Source organism: Urocitellus parryii, chromosome X, assembly GCF_045843805.1.
Source record: "Urocitellus parryii isolate mUroPar1 chromosome X, mUroPar1.hap1, whole genome shotgun sequence".
Classification (NCBI taxonomy): domain Eukaryota; kingdom Metazoa; phylum Chordata; class Mammalia; order Rodentia; family Sciuridae; genus Urocitellus; species Urocitellus parryii.
In genome coordinates this window covers 27,412,880-27,430,249 of record NC_135547.1, presented here as the reverse complement: position 1 = coordinate 27,430,249, position 17,370 = coordinate 27,412,880, and the positions used below count along the sequence as shown (strand labels likewise).

The 17,370-nt window shown below is 37.3% G+C and overlaps 1 protein-coding gene across 7 annotated transcripts in view; it reads right to left on the bottom strand.

Moving 5' to 3' along the window:
• The window catches only part of Thoc2 (THO complex subunit 2), a 127,147-nt gene that overhangs the window by 99,996 nt on the left and 9,781 nt on the right, over positions 1–17,370 (bottom strand). For all 7 annotated transcript variants that reach the window (XM_077793550.1, XM_077793552.1, XM_026413616.2 and 4 more), the window contains exon 2: positions 5,273–5,331. In XM_077793550.1, coding sequence (XP_077649676.1) covers positions 5,273–5,331 — 59 coding nt within the window. The remainder of the gene's footprint in view (positions 1–5,272; positions 5,332–17,370) is intronic.

Below are 17,370 nucleotides of genomic sequence, written 5' to 3'. Positions count from 1 at the left end.
CAAAAAGCAATCTGCCTACAGCCCCACCTGGCTGGAGGGGACAGGAAATGTCACATTCCTCAACTAACTCAGGCAGGGGGCAGAAGGCCTGGCATTAAGTGTAGATAATGAAAGATGGGGGTGGAGAAAGGATGATGGCTGGTTATCACTGGGTGGCTAAAAGCTAACCACTGGGATCACACTTCCCAGATCTAACACCTCCACACCTCCAGGGATCCAATTTCCCAACACAATGGATTACACCAGTGCTGCTCCTTCTTGCCCTTAGGCACAAACAAGGAGAAAAGAGAGAAGGTGGGGGGGAGACTCTGGGGTCTATAACAGAGCAAGACACACCCACATCCATAAAATTGCAACAGCCCCACTTCCTGGAAAAAAAAAAATCTTTTGTTTTTGGAGTGGACACCTTCTGTTGGCCATCTTCAGTTCCACACACTAAAAACTTTACCTCTTTCTAACCACTAAAATCAGGAAAACAAGCACCTCTAAAAACACTTATATAAAATAAATCCTATTATAATTCCCTTTTGAGGGAAATCATAATTTTTCAGGGCAAAACAGCAAGCAAAGAATGAAATATTTAAAAATCTTCTCTCCTGGTATGACTACTATTTACAAAACAGGGACATGACAGATATCAAAGCATGTATCAATCTCCTTTTTACCAATAAAAACATGATTTTACAATGAAATAAATTTGTCCATTAAATCATTTGCTAAATAAATATAACTAAATTACTCCAATTCTCTATGAGAAATCATTACATATATTCTGCCTTTTTACAACTATGCCTTCATAGTGCTTATAACTATATTTTAAAACAGAAAATGGCAGGCATGGTGATATGTGCCTGTAATCCCAGCAGCTCCAGAGGCTGAGTTCAAAGCCAGCCTCAGCAAAAGCGAAGCACTAAGCAACTCAGTGAGACCCTGTTGCTAAATAAAATACAAAAAAGGGATGAGGATGGGCTCAGTGGTTGAGTATCCCCAAGTTCAATCCCCAGTACCAAAAAGGAAAAATTTCTACCTGTTGGTACGGTAGGAACATGACATCAATTTCATGCCTTCCATTTTCATTAATAAAACATCTTACCACACACAATATTTATTTCAAATTATCCAGACAGCTACGATTTGGGTAAGAGGTTTACTGGGGAACTGAACCCAGCCAGAGGTTTTTGTTGGGTTTTTTGTTTGTTTGTTTTTTAACTGAGCGACATCCCCAACCCTTTTTATTTCTTATTTTGAGTCAAGATCTCACTAAGTTGTTTAGAGCCTCGCTGAGTTGCTGAAGCTGGCCTTGAACTTGTGATCCTCCTGTCTTAGCCTCCAGAATCCCTGGGATTACTGGTATACACCAAGGTGCCTAGCTAAAAAATAATTGTTTTAATAAAAGCAATCACTCAGAAGGACAAAACAGCTGATTATCGTAAGCTACGATCCAATAAGAGTTATGTCCCCTAAAGATCATGGGGGCTCAGGGAATTCTCTTTATCACAGAGAAAAATTTAAAAAGAGATAACAAATGGGGTCATCTTGCTAACACTGACAGGACATAAAAACATTCACATTATAATCAGTTAAGTAGCAAAGATAGTCCCCAATTCACAAGTTTTCTAAATCCTTATTTAAAAGTGGTTAGGAACTCCCATTGTATTTATCTAGAGTAATAGTAAGTGATATTTTAAGTCAACCAAGCTAATCACACAAAAGCATGTAAAATCTATACTGGAGTCAAAAAGAAAACTTTACAATGGTGGGAGAAATTTATGTTTTTTGTTTTTTAAGAGAGAGAAAAAATTTTTTAATATTTATTTTTTAGTTTTTCGGTGGACACAACATCTATATTTTAGTTTTATGTGGTGCTAAGGATCAAATCCAGGGCCCCGCGATGACAGGCGAGCACGCTACCGCTTGAGCCACATCCCCAGCCCAGGAGAAATTTATAATTACACACACAAAAGAAAATTAACAGAACACTTTGTATGCCATTAGTGTTATGTTCTAGCCAAGAAGTTGCCTACATTTTGCCCGTGTCCTGAGACTTTCTGTGGGGCTGATTTTAAAAGTGATGGACTAATTCTTAATCTGACATAAGAAATTTCTAGGCAGGATATTATTTAGGCAGTGGCATGGGTATTGCTGGAGGCTTTTAGCCAAGTTTATTGCAATATTCAGGAACACAACGAAAAGATTTGAAAACCCTGGACTTGAAAGGTGGGAGTAAAACTGGAGCTAAGGAAGTAACAGTTGTTAAAGATATCAGGGCCACTAAAGTATGTTAAAAACTCTGCCCAGAGACAAAAAGAAAGATGGCTTGAGGGCATCACAGGAATTAGCAAGACCACATCCATCTTAGGCTCAAGAGAGTTTAAGAAAAAAATGAATCTATGGGTAAATGGCAGAAAGATCAATAGAAGAAAGGGAGCAGAGGTGGGTAGAAGGAAGGGGAAGGAGAGGTACTGGGGTCTGAATTAGAACAAGACATATTCCATGTTTGTATAATTATGTCAAAATGGATTCTACTATTGCCTGGTATAAAGGCACACACTTGTAATCCCAGCAGCTCAGATGTGCTCCAGATGGTGGACACAGAACTGCAGGACTTGTTTGCCCAACTGGATTTTGGTCTTGTTTTGGTCCCATCCCTTCTTTCTATGCCCCTCTTTTTTCTAAATAGAAATGTAACTTTGTACCTTTACATATATGACACCAATAAATTGATTTTGATTTTTTCTAAGGAGCTCACAATACAAGTCTGCCCTGAGACTAAGAGACTTTGGACTTGAACTTTTGGGCAATGCTTAAACTGCATTGAGACTACAGGAACTCTTGGAAACAGACTAACTGTACTTTGCATTGTGAGATAAGTCTGTACTTCTGGGGGCCAGAGGTAGAACATTATGGTTTAAGATATAAGGTGTCCCCCAAGAGCTTATGTGTAAGAACATTCAGAAGTGAACTGAATGGGTTCTGTCTCACCTAGATCCCTGAGGAATGGAGCCAACTGTCTATCAACTGAGTCGTCTGAAACCATGAGCCGCCAAATAAACATTTCCTCCTCTAAAATTGTTCCTATCTGTGTTTTTAGTCACAGCAACGAAAAAGATGACTAAAACAAAACCAGTTCTTGGTTATGTCTAATGTCACTAGTACTATTCATGATTTTAAGCCATCATCACATTGTTGTTTTATTGGTGAAGGTCAGGGATAATTTAGAAAAGGAACAAGCAGTGTGTACCTGAAATGAAATTAACAGCCTGCCTGAAATGAAATTAATTCAAGGGAGGGATAGAAATGAAAGGTCAAAGGGAACACTACACAAACTTAATAACCCAGAACAGCAACAAAGACAATTCCAAAGAAATGGCATTCACTCAGTTTTCTGCATGGACTACCAAATGGGGACCTCAGACCGGAGCCTAACTATTGGCAGAGATCAGCCAAAATGCACAGCCAAAATGCACATGTGTTGAAAAAGCAAACAGGGTTAAAAAAAGAGCACTCACTGGCTGTTCAGCCAATGAGGCCACATACATAACTATTTTTGGTTTCACACATGAATCAAAATAACCATAAAAATTAAAAATGATCCAACAGTTATTAAAGATCCACAGTCCCACTTAAAACTGAAAGAATAGTAATGCTGTGTTATATTAACATCATGGGTTGTTTTCTTCTTTCTTTTTTTTGGGTTTTGTTTTTTAAGGACTTTCTTATCCATCAAGGTTTCAAGCAAAAATCAAAGTTAACTGAGAAGTTAGAAAGTGATTTTAAGTGTGGGGGAGACAAAAATTAAGTATCCAAGTGTTTTTGTAATGCTGGGCTTGAACCCAGGGCTTCAAACATGTTAGGCAAGCACTTCATCACTGAGCTACACCCCCAAGTGATTTTATGAAGAAATATTTTTATACACCCTTAATTTCTGGCAGTCAACTGATTTACTCAAACAAGAACATGTTACCTTAACCACAAAAGTCTTTATGAGTGATCATACAATCTTTTTTTTTCTTTCAGTGCTTGGGATTAACCCCGAGCCTCACGATTGCTAGGCAAGTGCTCTATTGCTAAGCTAAACTGCCAGTCCTTAATTATACAATTTTATAAGTAGGATAAACAAGTTAATAATATTAGGGGGGGGTTGTACGCTAAGGATGTTAAATCAAAAATGGCTCTTTGTTAAAAAAAAAACTTTCCACTAAAGCATATAAACATTCCTTTTTTCTGGGGAGGTAGGGGGTGGGGACTGAAGCCGGGGTACTCAACCATTGAGCCACATCCCCAGCCCTATTTTGTATTTTGTTTAGAGACTGAGTTGCTTAGTGCCTTGCTTTTGCTGTGGCTGGCTTTGAACTTGCAATCTTCCTGTCTCAGCCTCCCCAGCCACTGGGATTACAGGCTTGCACCACTACACCCAGCTAAATGTTCTTTAAAAAGTATATCCTGTTATGTTAAGGTAATATTTAATTTTTTATAAAAATGAAAGTAAACATTTATTGGAAAACATTCTGTCCTAATCTTCTACTCACAAAACTCATAATTTAAATAACCAAAATAAATTTTACATATTGATTTTTAAAAATAGAATGTTGATTGTAAAAGTATTTTTTCATACTAAAAACACTGTGGGTTTTATGCTCAACAAAAGCTACATGTGAAAAATGCTTAAAACTTAATTGATACAATTGTTTTTATTCTTGCCCCTCCTTTGCCAAATCCAATACCTATTTTTAAATTAATAAATGTTTAATAGTAAAATCCTTCAAAATTCAAATCTACATCCAATTTAATTATATAACATTTTACATAATAAATCATATTTGTGTGATATGCAGTAAACAACTCCTTTGCTTTTCATGTTTTCCATGACAACTGCCTTTAACAAGATCCCCAGGTACCACCTGAACATAATCAGCTTTAGTAAAAACACTGAACTCTGGAAATTTTCTAGTACAAACAAAAACAGTTTTTCTTTCCAGACTAGTTTTTTCTCAACTTTATGATTGGTACAGCTAACTGCTAAAATTTAACTAAATATACAAAGTCCCAATTATAAAAATTAGTTAACAGCATATGACTATAATGCAGGTCAAATACAAGATGTATACTCTTACTATAATTTTAATCCTGAGTGTAATGTATTCATATAAATGCTTTACATAATGTGGACTCATACATTTGGTTTTCATATATAAAAATGAATAGAAAGCAGGATAGTTACAAATTTTAATCAAGCCAAAAATGACAGCTATGAAACTTTTTAAAATCTTACCTCTATAAGTCGAACTATCATGGCTTTTATTTTCACTGAGAATCCGGCATAAATGCAAACTAGAATAAAACAGAAAAAAAAAATCTGTATCAATTTCCAATCCTAACACTAGAAGAGTCTTATAAATCAAGTTATATCAGTTAAAAAATATATGGAACTGGATGTGGTGGTTCACGCCTGTAATCCCAGCTACTCAGGAGACTAAAGCAGGAGGATCAAAAGTTCAAGGGCAGCCTCAGCTACTTACAGAGACCCTGCCTCAAAATAAAAACAAAACGGGCAGTGGATTTAGTTCAGTGTATATAGAGTGTTGCTGGGGTGGGGTTCAATCTCCAATACTGCAGGAGAGAGAAAATAGAAAGATTAGGGCAAAAGCAGCATTTGAACAAATGATAAGAAACAATTCAGTTTTCCAGAACTGAAGCAAAATCTACATCTGGGAATATAATAGTTAAGATACAGAAAACCAAAGACAAAATTTTTCAAGCACCTAAAGGATAAAAGACAAGATTATATCATCATTAGAGGACTTCACAAAGTAAAAAATTAAAAAAAAATTAAATGCCAGAGATAGTGAAGATAGAGATAGTGGAGATTCACGGTACAGAAACAAAGTATGTGCAAATGTGAATTCTATACCCAAAGAAAATAGTTTCAAAAAAAGGCAAACTAAAGACTGAACTTCAGTCAGTCACAAAGGCATACATCTATAATCCCAGAGACTCAGGCAGGATGATCAAAAGTCCAAGGCCACTACATTTTGGGATCAAATTCTTACCATACACACATCAGATAGAGTACTAATCTCTAGGATATATAAACACAAAAATCTTAACACCAAAAAAAAAAATACTTCTCAGAAGATATACAATCAGTCAACAAATATATGAAAAAATGATCTAGCAATTAGAGAAATGCAAATCAAAACTACTCCTCTAAGATTTCCTCTCACTCCAGTCAGAATGGCAGCTATTAAGAATACAAACAACAATACCTGTTAGCAAGGATGTGGGGGAAAAGGCACACTCATGCATTGCTGATAGGACTGAAAATTGGTGTAGCCAGTATGGAAAGCAGTATGGAGAATCCTTGGAAACCTGAGAATGGAGCCACCATTTGACCCAGCTATCCCACTCCTTGGTCTATACCCGAAGGACTTAAAAGCAGCATACTATAGGGACACAGCCACATCAATGTTTACTGCACCACAATTCACAATAGCTAAACTGTGGAACCAACCTAGATGCCCTTCAGTAGATGAATGGATCAAGAAAATGTGTTATATATACACAATGGAATATTATTCAGCATTAAGAGAGAACAAAATCATGGCATTTACAGGTAAATGGATGGAGTTGGAGAAGATAATGCAAAGTGAAGTTAGCCAAACCCAAAAAACCAAATGCTTTCTCTGATTTAAGGCTGATGATTCATAATGTGGTGGGAGTGGGGGGCATGGGAGGATTAGATGTACTCTAGATAGGGGAAAGGGGGAGGAAGGAAGGTAGGGAGCATGGGGGTAGGAAAGATGGTGGAATGAGATGGACATCATTACCTAAGTACATGTATGAAGACACAAATGATATGATTCTACTTTGTGTACAACAAGAGATATGAAAAATTGTGCTCTATATGTGTAATATGAATTGTAATGCATTCTGCTGTCATATATAACAAATTAAAATGAAAAAAAAAAAAGTCCAAGGCCAGCCTCAGCAACTTTGTGAGACCCTAACTCAAAATTTAAAAGAGGCTGGGAATGTAGCTCAGCAGCAATATGCCCCTGCGTTTAATTTCTAGTTAAAAAAAAAAAAAAAAAGATCAAACTTCAAAAAACCAAAATAGAGTTTACATATTAAACGAAATGCTTAAGGAACTTCCCCACTCTTTTTTTGAAGCGCTGGGTCTCACAAACAGGTCTCCAGAAAGCTAGGCAAGCACACTAACTGAACTACCGATCCACCTCCAAGCCCTAAGGATATTATTTAGGCAGGATAATAAAGATTCCAGATAGAACCTTAGAGTTACAGTAAAAAGTGATGAGGAAAAATAATAAACATATAGGTAATTCTAAATGAATGTTGTTATCATCATCATCATCATCATCATGGTATTTAAATATATACAGTATTAAATATATATAGTTAGAAAAATAATACCAAAATATATCAAGACTAAATTAAACTTATCCCAAACACACAAGGTTCTTTCAAAGTAATTTACACCACTGTTTTCTTTTTTTTTTTTTTTTAATATTTATTTTTTAGTTCTCGGCGGACACAACATCTTTGTTGGTATGTGGTGCTGAGGATCGAACCTGGGCCGCACGCATGCCAGGCAAGCACGCTACCGCTTGAGCCACATCCCCAGCCCCCATACACCACTGTTTTCTAATTGTCTTTTTTTGTGTTTATTCCCCCCACATTATAGGGTTAGGGATGTAGCTCAGTGGTAAAGCACATGTGCAAGGCCCTGGGTTCAATCCCTAGCACAGCAAAAAAGGAAGTAAAATCATATAATAGTTCAAAAGAAGCATGAAAAGCATTAGACAGGGGTTGGGGATCTAGTTCAGTGGCAGAACACTTGCCTAATATGCATGATGCCTGGATTTGCTCCCCAGCACCATGAGAAAAATATATATATAACAAAAGTCACTATTCATTCATTTTTTAATAATTTTTTAAAGTCTCTTAGGTGAACAATAGAAGGGAATTTATTTAATTCAATGAAGTAGCAGTTCTGAGCATGTGCTTCAACAAACCCAATCTCTGAGTTTCTCTGGAGATCTGCAACGTCAAACTTAAATTTATAATAATACCCAGACATCATTTTCCTTTATTGCTGTACAGATATTTTCATTACCCCAAGAGCAGTGAATGGTAAGACTGCTGGTGCCTAGGCACGTACCAAGACAGTAGCACCAAACTGTCTTATTGACTTCTTCATGGTCAAGAACTCAAAGCAAATTAAAAAAAAAAAAAAAAAAAAAGGCCAATCTAAAGATGTCACCAGTCAGTTTATTTCAGAATTTCCTTGGGGCTGGGGGTGTAATTCAGTAGTAGAGCAGTAAAGCACCTGTCTGGCATGCACAAAACCCTGGATTTGGACCCAAGTACCACAAAAGAATAAAATGAACTTGCATACAATTTCAATGTGGCTAGTGAGGCCTAGCTAGCCCTAAACTGTGTTGTTTGTTTGGGGGTTTGGGTTTCCTTTTTTTCTTTTTGTGTACCAAGGATTGAACCCAGGGGTTCTGAACCAAAGAACATTCCCCAGAGCCCCCCCCCCCTTTTGAGACAGAGTCCAAGTTGCCTACGGCCTTGCTAAATTGCTAAGGGTAGCCTTAAACTCACAATCCTGCCTCAGCCTTCCCAGTCACGATTATAGGAGTACACCACCATGCCCAGCCCAAATCTAATTTTAATCTTTAATTAAGAAAAAACAAATAAATGCCCTTGATGGGACTGATGTCAGCAATAACAGACTGGGAATCCCCAAAACTTCCTCCCTCCTATTAAAACATCCATTCAACAACACAAAAAACAATTCCCTTTATGAGGAATCTAGACACCAACTGAAAGACTCCTGTACCCAAGGCAAGTACAAAATCAGTCACATTGAAGCCAGCAAGAAAGTTCAGGGGATGTTCTCACCAGAGTTGCTCACCACCCCACCCCAGCACAGTTATCATGTGATCAGGCAAAAGCTCCAACACCTGAAGTCTCCCAAGGGAGAAAAACAGAAGACTGGACTCTATGTCCAAAGTGCTGAGCATTCCACAAGAGTAAACCAAGGGAGGAGTTTCTATCTTGCCTGTATTGGAATACAGATGGATCTTAGTAGCCTGAGCTGGGCATCATGCTATAGCTCCATAGGACCAATTGCTTCTTCCTTAGGGAAAACAGAGTGGATAATATGTCCAACATTCCATCTTTTGCTGGAACTGCAGAAGGGACTGGGCTGTGACTGACCTGAATCAGGGTGCTAACAGGATCTGGCTTACTCAAGATGCAGGGAGTGGGGGGCACTGAGAACATAAAAGGGGGCTGGTAGGCATGATACTACTTCAAAGGACCAGTAGTATAATACATGAACACCAGACAGACCAAGACATCACAAACACCCCAAAACAAAAAGAAACCAGCAATTTTCTTACTATAATATTCAAACAAACACAAATCCAGAGAAGACATACCCACAGAAAAGGTTTGAGAGGTTCCAACAATTCCTCAGCTGGACTGATAAAAGTTCTCCCCTTTATAAAGTCAGTCCATAAGGAGTATAAGGACTAGGAAAGAAAATTTGCATATTTTCAAATGTGCAAATACCAATACAAAACTACAAGGAACATGGAGAAACAGGAAGACATGGCCAAGGACCAAAATAAATCTGAGTTACCCAAGAAAGGATTCAAAATAACTATCATAACGATGTTCAACAAGCTCAGGAAAATGATGTATGAACAAAACAACAATTTCAACAAAGAGCAAATATTTTAAAAGAACCAGAGAGAAAGTCTGGAACTGAAGAATGCAAAAAACTGAACTAAACTGGGCGCAGTGGCACAGACCCATAATCCCAGCAGCTCAGGAGGCTAAAACAGGGGGATCCAGAGTTCAAAGCCAACCTCAGCAACTTAGCAAAGCACTAAGCAACTCAGTGAGAGCCTGTCTCTAATAAAATACAAAACAGGGCTGGAGATGTGGCTCAATGGTTAAATGCCCCTGAGTTCAATTCCCAGAATAAAAAAAAAAAAAGAACTAAAAAAATCCAGTAAAGGAGTTCACCAGCAGACGTTACCAAGCAGAAGAATCCATGAACTCAAAGACAGGTCAGAAATTATCCAGTCAGAGAACTGAAGTAGAAAAAAATAATGAAAAAGAGTGAAAAGAACTTAACAGACTCCGGAACAATATTAAGTAAACCAATATATGCACCATGGGAGTTTCAGAAGAATGGACCATTACTTTGGTCGAAAACTTCCCAAATATGGATAACAGAGATTCAGATTCAAGAAGCTCAAAGGATCCCAAATATGATAAACACAAAAGGGTCCACACCAAGTCATATAATCAAATTCTCAAAAGTCAAGAACAGAAGACAGATATTAATAGTAGTATGAGAAAAGTATCACATATGAGGTAAACTCTATTAATAATAACAGTGAATTTCTCAGCAGACATCTTGCAAGTAGAAAAGTGGGATTAAGAAAAAAATGACAACCATGAATACCATATTTGACAAAAAAAATATCATTCAAAACTGAGATTTTCTCAGATTAAAAAAAAAGCTGAGGAAGTTCATCAATAGTAGACCTGCCTTACAAGAAATACTAAAGGAAGTCTTTCAAGTGGAAATGAAAAGGCTGTAAAGAGCAACACAAAAGCATTTGAAAATATAACTCACTGGTAAAGGTATAAATACAGGATACTATAACCCTGAAACATAAATGATTTTTAATTCTAGTATAGACATTGAAAGACAAAAGTACAAATAAACTAACAAATATGTTAATGGAGACACATAAAAACATGTGACTTCTGACTAATAAAATGTGAGTGAGGAAAAGGTAAAAATATAGTTTCTGTGTGTAATTGAATTCAATTTATTATCAGCTTAAAACAGGTTATGATGCTTTACATAAATCCCATGGTAACCAAAAAGAAAACATCTACAGAATATACACCCCCCAAAAATGAGAATGCAATCATAGCATGTTCAGTAGAAAAAAATTAAGACACAAAAGAAGACAGCCATGAGGAGAAAAAGAACTACAAGACAAAATACAACATAATGGCAACAGTAAGTCCTTTTCTGCCAATAACTAAACATAAATGGATTTAACTCCATGTCCAAAAGAAAGTAGCTAAATGGATTTTTTAAAATAATAAGATCCAACTATGTGCTATCTACAAGAAACTTATCTTAAATTTAAGGACAAAGATAACCTGAAAGCGGAAAAAAAAGAATAAAGGTATTCATGCACATGGTAACCAAAATAAGAGCATGAGTAGCTATACTTAAAATAAATTTTCACTCAAAACTGTCACAGGAGATAGACACTATATAATAGTAAATTCACAAGAAAAATAATTATAAAAAATATATACACAACTATACCAGAGAACATAAATAAATGAAACAAACATGGCCAACAAAGCGTAAAAGCAACACAATAATAGGAAATCTCAATAATGTACAGAACATCCATCCAAATGATTAATAAGGACACAGGATTTGAATGGTACAGAACAAGTGAACCTAACACATATACAGAACATTCCCCCAACAGGAAAAAATACACACTTTTCTAGCATACCAAAAAAGAACAAGAAAAAGAAGGAAAGAAACTTTCTCCAAGACACAGCACATTAGAGCACAAAAAAATTAACAAATTAAAGAAGTATGAAATCATACCAAGTACCTTTTCCAGCCACAATGAAATAAAACTAGTTATCAATCAATATTAGAATGAATACTGGCAAATTCACAATTATGTGAAAATTAAACAACAAAATCTTGACCAACCAATGGGTCAAAGGAAAAAAAACAAAAGGGAAATAAGAAAATACTTTGAGACAACTAAAAAAAGCAACATAACAAAAATTATGAGAAGCAGCAAAAGCAGTACTAAGGAGGAAGTTTGTAGCAGTAAATGGCTACATTAGAAAGAAGTTCTCAAGGACTGGGGATCTAGCTTGGTGGTAGAGCACTAGCCCACCATGCTCTGAATTCAATCCCCAGCACCACTAGAGGGTGGAGGGGATCAAATAACAACCTAATGCAAAACCTGAAGGAACTAGAAAATGATAAACTAAGCCCAAAGTTAACAAAAGGAAGGAAATACTAAAGATGAGAGCATAAACAAATGAAACTGAGAAGGGGGGCAATCAACAAATTTTTGGTGGGAGAGGGGGTATTGGTGATTGAACTCAGGGGCACTTAACCACTGAGCCACATTCCCAACCCGACTTTGCATTTTATTTAAAGGCTGGGTCTCACTGAGTTGCTTAGTGCCTCACTTTTGTTGAGGGTGGCTTTGAACATGCAATCCTCCTGGCTACTGGGATTACAGGTGTGCACCACCGTGCCCAGCAATCAAAAATTTAATTTTTTGAAAGATCCAGAAAATTGGCAAATCTTCAGCTATGCAAAAAAAGAACAAAGATTCAAATCACAAATGAAAGAGGAGACATTATAACAAACATTACAGAAAAAAGATTATAAGAGACTACTATACTCTGACACCAAAATCAAACAAGAACATTAAAAGAAAATTACAATTGTTTTTTTTCTTTTTAATTGAATTCAGGGGCTCTCTACCACTGAGCCTCAGCCTCCCAAATCACTGGGATTATAGGCATGTGCCCAGTTTACAGTTCAGTATCTTTGATGAACACAAGACTCAAAAATCCTCAACAAAATACTAGTAAAGCAAATTCAACAGCACATTAAAGGGATCATTCATCGTGACCAAGTGGGATTTACCCCAGGAATGCAAGATGGTTCAACATATGAAAATCCATCAATATAATAAACCACACTAACAGAACAAAGAATAAAAATTATGCCTGGCCTGGTGGCACACACCTGTAATCCCAGCAGCTCATGAGGCTGGGGCAGAAGGAACAAGAGTTCAAAGCCAGCCACAGCAATTTAGCAAGGTCCTAAGGAACTCAGTGAGACCCTGTCTCACAATTTTTTTAAAAAATTAAAGACTTCTGGCTGGGGTAGAGCGCTCACTGTATGAGGCCCTGGGTTAGATCCTCAGCATCACATTAAAATAAATAAATAAAACAGAGATATTGTGCCCAACTACAACTAAAAAATAAATAAATATTTTTAAAAATTAAAGACTGAGGATGTGGCTCAGTGGTTAAAAGCCCCTGGGTTCAATCTCGGGTACTTCAAAAAATAATAAAAATTATAAAATCATCTCAATAAATGCAGAAAGTCTTTGGACAAAACAACACTTTCATGATAAAAACTAGGAACACAAGGCCATTACCTCAACATAATAAAACCATATATGGAAAGCTCACTGTTAACATTCTATCCAATGGTGAAAAACTGAAAACTTTTCCTATAAGACCAGGAACATAACATGAATGCCCATACTCACTACTTTTATTCAGCAGAGCAATTAGAAAATAAATAAAAGGCATCCAAACCAGAAAAGACAATGTAAAATTATCTCTATTCACAGATAGTATGATCTTCTCTGTAGAAAACCTTAAAAAGATTTTACCCAGGGGAGATGGACCCCAAATATAAAACAGCCAGCAAACCTCCCCAACCTCAAACATAGATGGGGACGATCTGTGTTTCATTGATATGATCATCTAGCTTCACTGTTATCCCACAACTTGGATTAGAAGATGTAATGTGGCAGGTAGAAACTTTAAACAATTATACTCAAATTGCCCTCCATAAGGTTGAGGAAAGTATCTCTCTCCTTAACACTGAAATAACACTTATGAGGAAGGCAATCTTACAAAACCGGATGGCTTTGGATGTCCTCACTGCTGCTCAAGGCGGTACTTGTGCCATTATTAAAACTGAATTTTGTGTTTACATCCCTGACAATTCTGACAATGTGACTAATATCCTTAAAGATTTACATGCTCAGATAGAAGCCATGTCCTCGCCAACCTTGTCATGGGAACAATATCTTAGCTCCTGGTACTCTGGTACTTCCTGGTGGAAAACATTGTTAGTCTCTGTCATTGTCATTATACTTGTTGGCATATTTCTATGCTGTGGCATTTACTGTTGTATTAATTTACTTCCAGTGCTAATAACTTCTTGTTTCTCTCATAGACCACCCATCACTCAAATGGCCCACCAGCCTGTTACTTCTCAATCGGACTTCTATCATGGACCACTCAGATAGACCAGATTTTTAAAAAAGGGGACTCCAAACTGCTTGCTCAACACCACCCCCTTTCAGCTGGAAGAAGCCAGAATTGTCATCGCCCCCCTTTCCTTACAGCAGTAAGGAGTTCCCAAAATTAGAGGGGGGAATGAAGCCAGATTTAAAGATAGGTAGTTAGTGTAGATGTGGTAAGGTGGGTCTAATATCGAGTAAGATGAATAAAATGCAGACCATTATTGAGAATGGAATCCAGGAAACCAGAGCAGCACTTGGGAAAATTGAGATGTTAATGTCCCCAAGGCCCGGAACCCATTCTAAGGAACTGTTAATGAAACAGCTCCCAGCAAACAGAGAAATGCTGATCAAAAGCTGCCCCAGGCCCTTCCTGCCCAGATTACTCCTTCAGCCCACCTGTCCCCAACCCTTTGGGCCTTCCCACTTGCATTCAATCACTGCAAGATAGAGGGAAACAAAGAACAGGAATGAGGGGAAAGCTGAAAGAAGACCTTAGCTATAAAAGAGGGAAGACCTCCCCCTTCCATGGATTCCACCTTTTGGGTCCCCTTCTTCCTCTGGGGAGAAGTCTTTTCTGCTGTCCTTTAATAAAGCTTCTACTTTCCACTCTAAAAAAAAAAAAAAAAAAAAAAAAATTCCACCCAAACAAAAAACTATTAGAATAAAGTTGCAGGACACAAAATCAATATACAAAAGTTATAGCAATGTATTGGTGGTGCACCCATGATCCCAACTATTCAGGAGGCTGAGGAAGGAAAAGCCCAAGTGGGAGGCCAGGCTGGGCAACTTAGCAAGACATTGTCTCAAAATAAAAAAAAATAAAAATGGGTGGGGATGTAGCTCATTGGCAGAACACTTGCTTAGCAAGCACAAGGCCCTAGATTCAATCCCCAGTACCACACACATTTTTTTTAAAAGTTTGTGTATAATGAACCACACAAATGTCATTTTATTACTCTTTGTGTGCATGCTCAATGGGATAATCTGGACATGGGGGTCATGTGGCACATGTAGACCAAAAAAATCAAAAAATGAAAGGGGATGAAAGAATCCTCCCCCCTTGGAGACATTAAATAAACTGTTGTATACCTAAGTTTTTTTTTTTTTTTTTTTTTAATATTTATTTATTTTTTAGTTCTCGGTGGACACAACATCTTTGTTGGTATGTGGTGCTGAGGATCGAACCCGGGCGGCACGCATGCCAGGCGAGCGCGCTACCGCTTGAGCCACCTCCCCAGCCCCATGTATACCTAAGTTTTGAATGCAACTTGTCATCTGATGTCAGGTGTGAAATTTTTATGGCATCATGTCATAACTCAGTATTTCCAATTTTGAATCATATTGTACCTTGGATTAGGGATGCTCAACCTGTATCTGATAAGGAGTTAATATCCAGCACATAAAAGAAACTTCAACAACAACAGGAAAAAAAAAAAACAGGACTTTAAAATGGGCAAAAGGAGCTGGGCATGATAGTATACACCTGTAATCCCAGCTACTCAGGAGGCTGAGGCCGGAGGATCTCAAATTTGAAGTCAGTCTGGATTACTTAGTAAGATCCTGTCTCAATATAAAAAGGCTGGGAATATAGCTCAGTGTTTGAACGTCCCTGGGTTCAATTGCCAATATCCTCCCCCAACATATGCCCAAAGTGCAAAGGACTTATAAGATACTTCTCCAAAGACAACATAGCCAACAAGTATATTCAAAGATGCTCAACATCAATAACCATGAGAAATGCAAATTAAAAACACAATGATATATCACCTCTCACTTGTCACAATGACCATTATTTTTACAGTAAAATAAATAAGACCTGGGGATGTAGCTCAGTAGTATAGCATTTGCCTAGCATGCATGAGACCCTGGGTTCAATCCCCAGTCCTAGGGGATAAAAAAATAGAAAATAAGTGGGCTGGGGTTGTGACTCAGTGGTAGAATGTTCGCCTAGCATTTGTGAGGCACTGGGTTCGATCCTCAGCACCACATAAAAATAAAAAAGGTATTGATTGTGTCCACCTACAACTAAAAATATATATATTAAACAAAACTTTCTGTTAAAAATAGAAAAGTGTTGGGAAGAATGTAAAGAAATTAAAACTCCTGTGCACTGCTGGTGGGAATATAAAATGAGGCATACTACACAAAAGAATGGTTAGATCAAGAATGGTTAGTGTTGTTGTACATATATGCAATGTTTATTCAGTCATAAAAATGGAAATCCTGCCATGTACTAAAACATGGATAAACCTTGAAGACGGTATTCTAAGTGAAATAAGCCAGTCACAGACAAACACTGAATGATTCTACCATGTAAGTATTAATATTCAAACTCATAGAAGCAAAAGGTAAAATGCTGGTTACCAGGGGCTGGGGTGGGGAAAACAGGAGTTGCTGTTTAAGGGGTATAAATTTCCAGTCTGTGAGATGAAAAACATCTAGAGATATGCTTATACCATGCTTATAGTTAACAAACTCTACTGTTCACTTAAAAATTTTTAAGAAGGTAGATCTTATGTTACATGTTTTGTTTCTTGGTTTTTTATTGTTTTGGCCTAGGAGTATAACTCCATGGCAGAGGTGCTCTAAGGATGCAGTGCAGTCCTCTTCCTTCCTCAGATAAATCTCCACCCTGGGACCTATGCTTGCTTGTCCAATGACTCACTGGAATGTTCTCCTTCTCTCTCCCCACTTCTCTCCCTCCTTCTTTGATCTAATCCACTTCTCAGGTGTTCTTAACCATTAACTACCTCAGATTTTATCCCTCCCAGAATCATATTTACAACTGCTTAGTGGATATTATGCATTGGATGCCTGACACAACAGATGAAAAATGACTCAACCCTAAAATCTTAGTCTTCTCCCCCAAACTGGCTGTGACACTCTTTCAGTCTAAATAAATAGTAGCACTGGTTTTTAAAAAAAAATCCCCAGCACCAAAAAGTTTAAAAAATAAAAAAGTTATTATTAATTCCTGAGCTCTGGCAGAGCACTTGCCTAGCATGGGTGAAGCCCCAGTTTCAATCCCCAGCACCATCACCCCCAAAAGAATCCTGAGCCCTAGGAATATGTCCTCTTTTAAAGAACAAGTCTTTTCAATAGTCTGTATAATAAAATGAGAAGTATGCATAATTTCTGCCATGCATCAAAATACCATGTTTGTCTATAGGAAAAACATTTGTGCAACTATTTGAATTGTAAGCTGAAC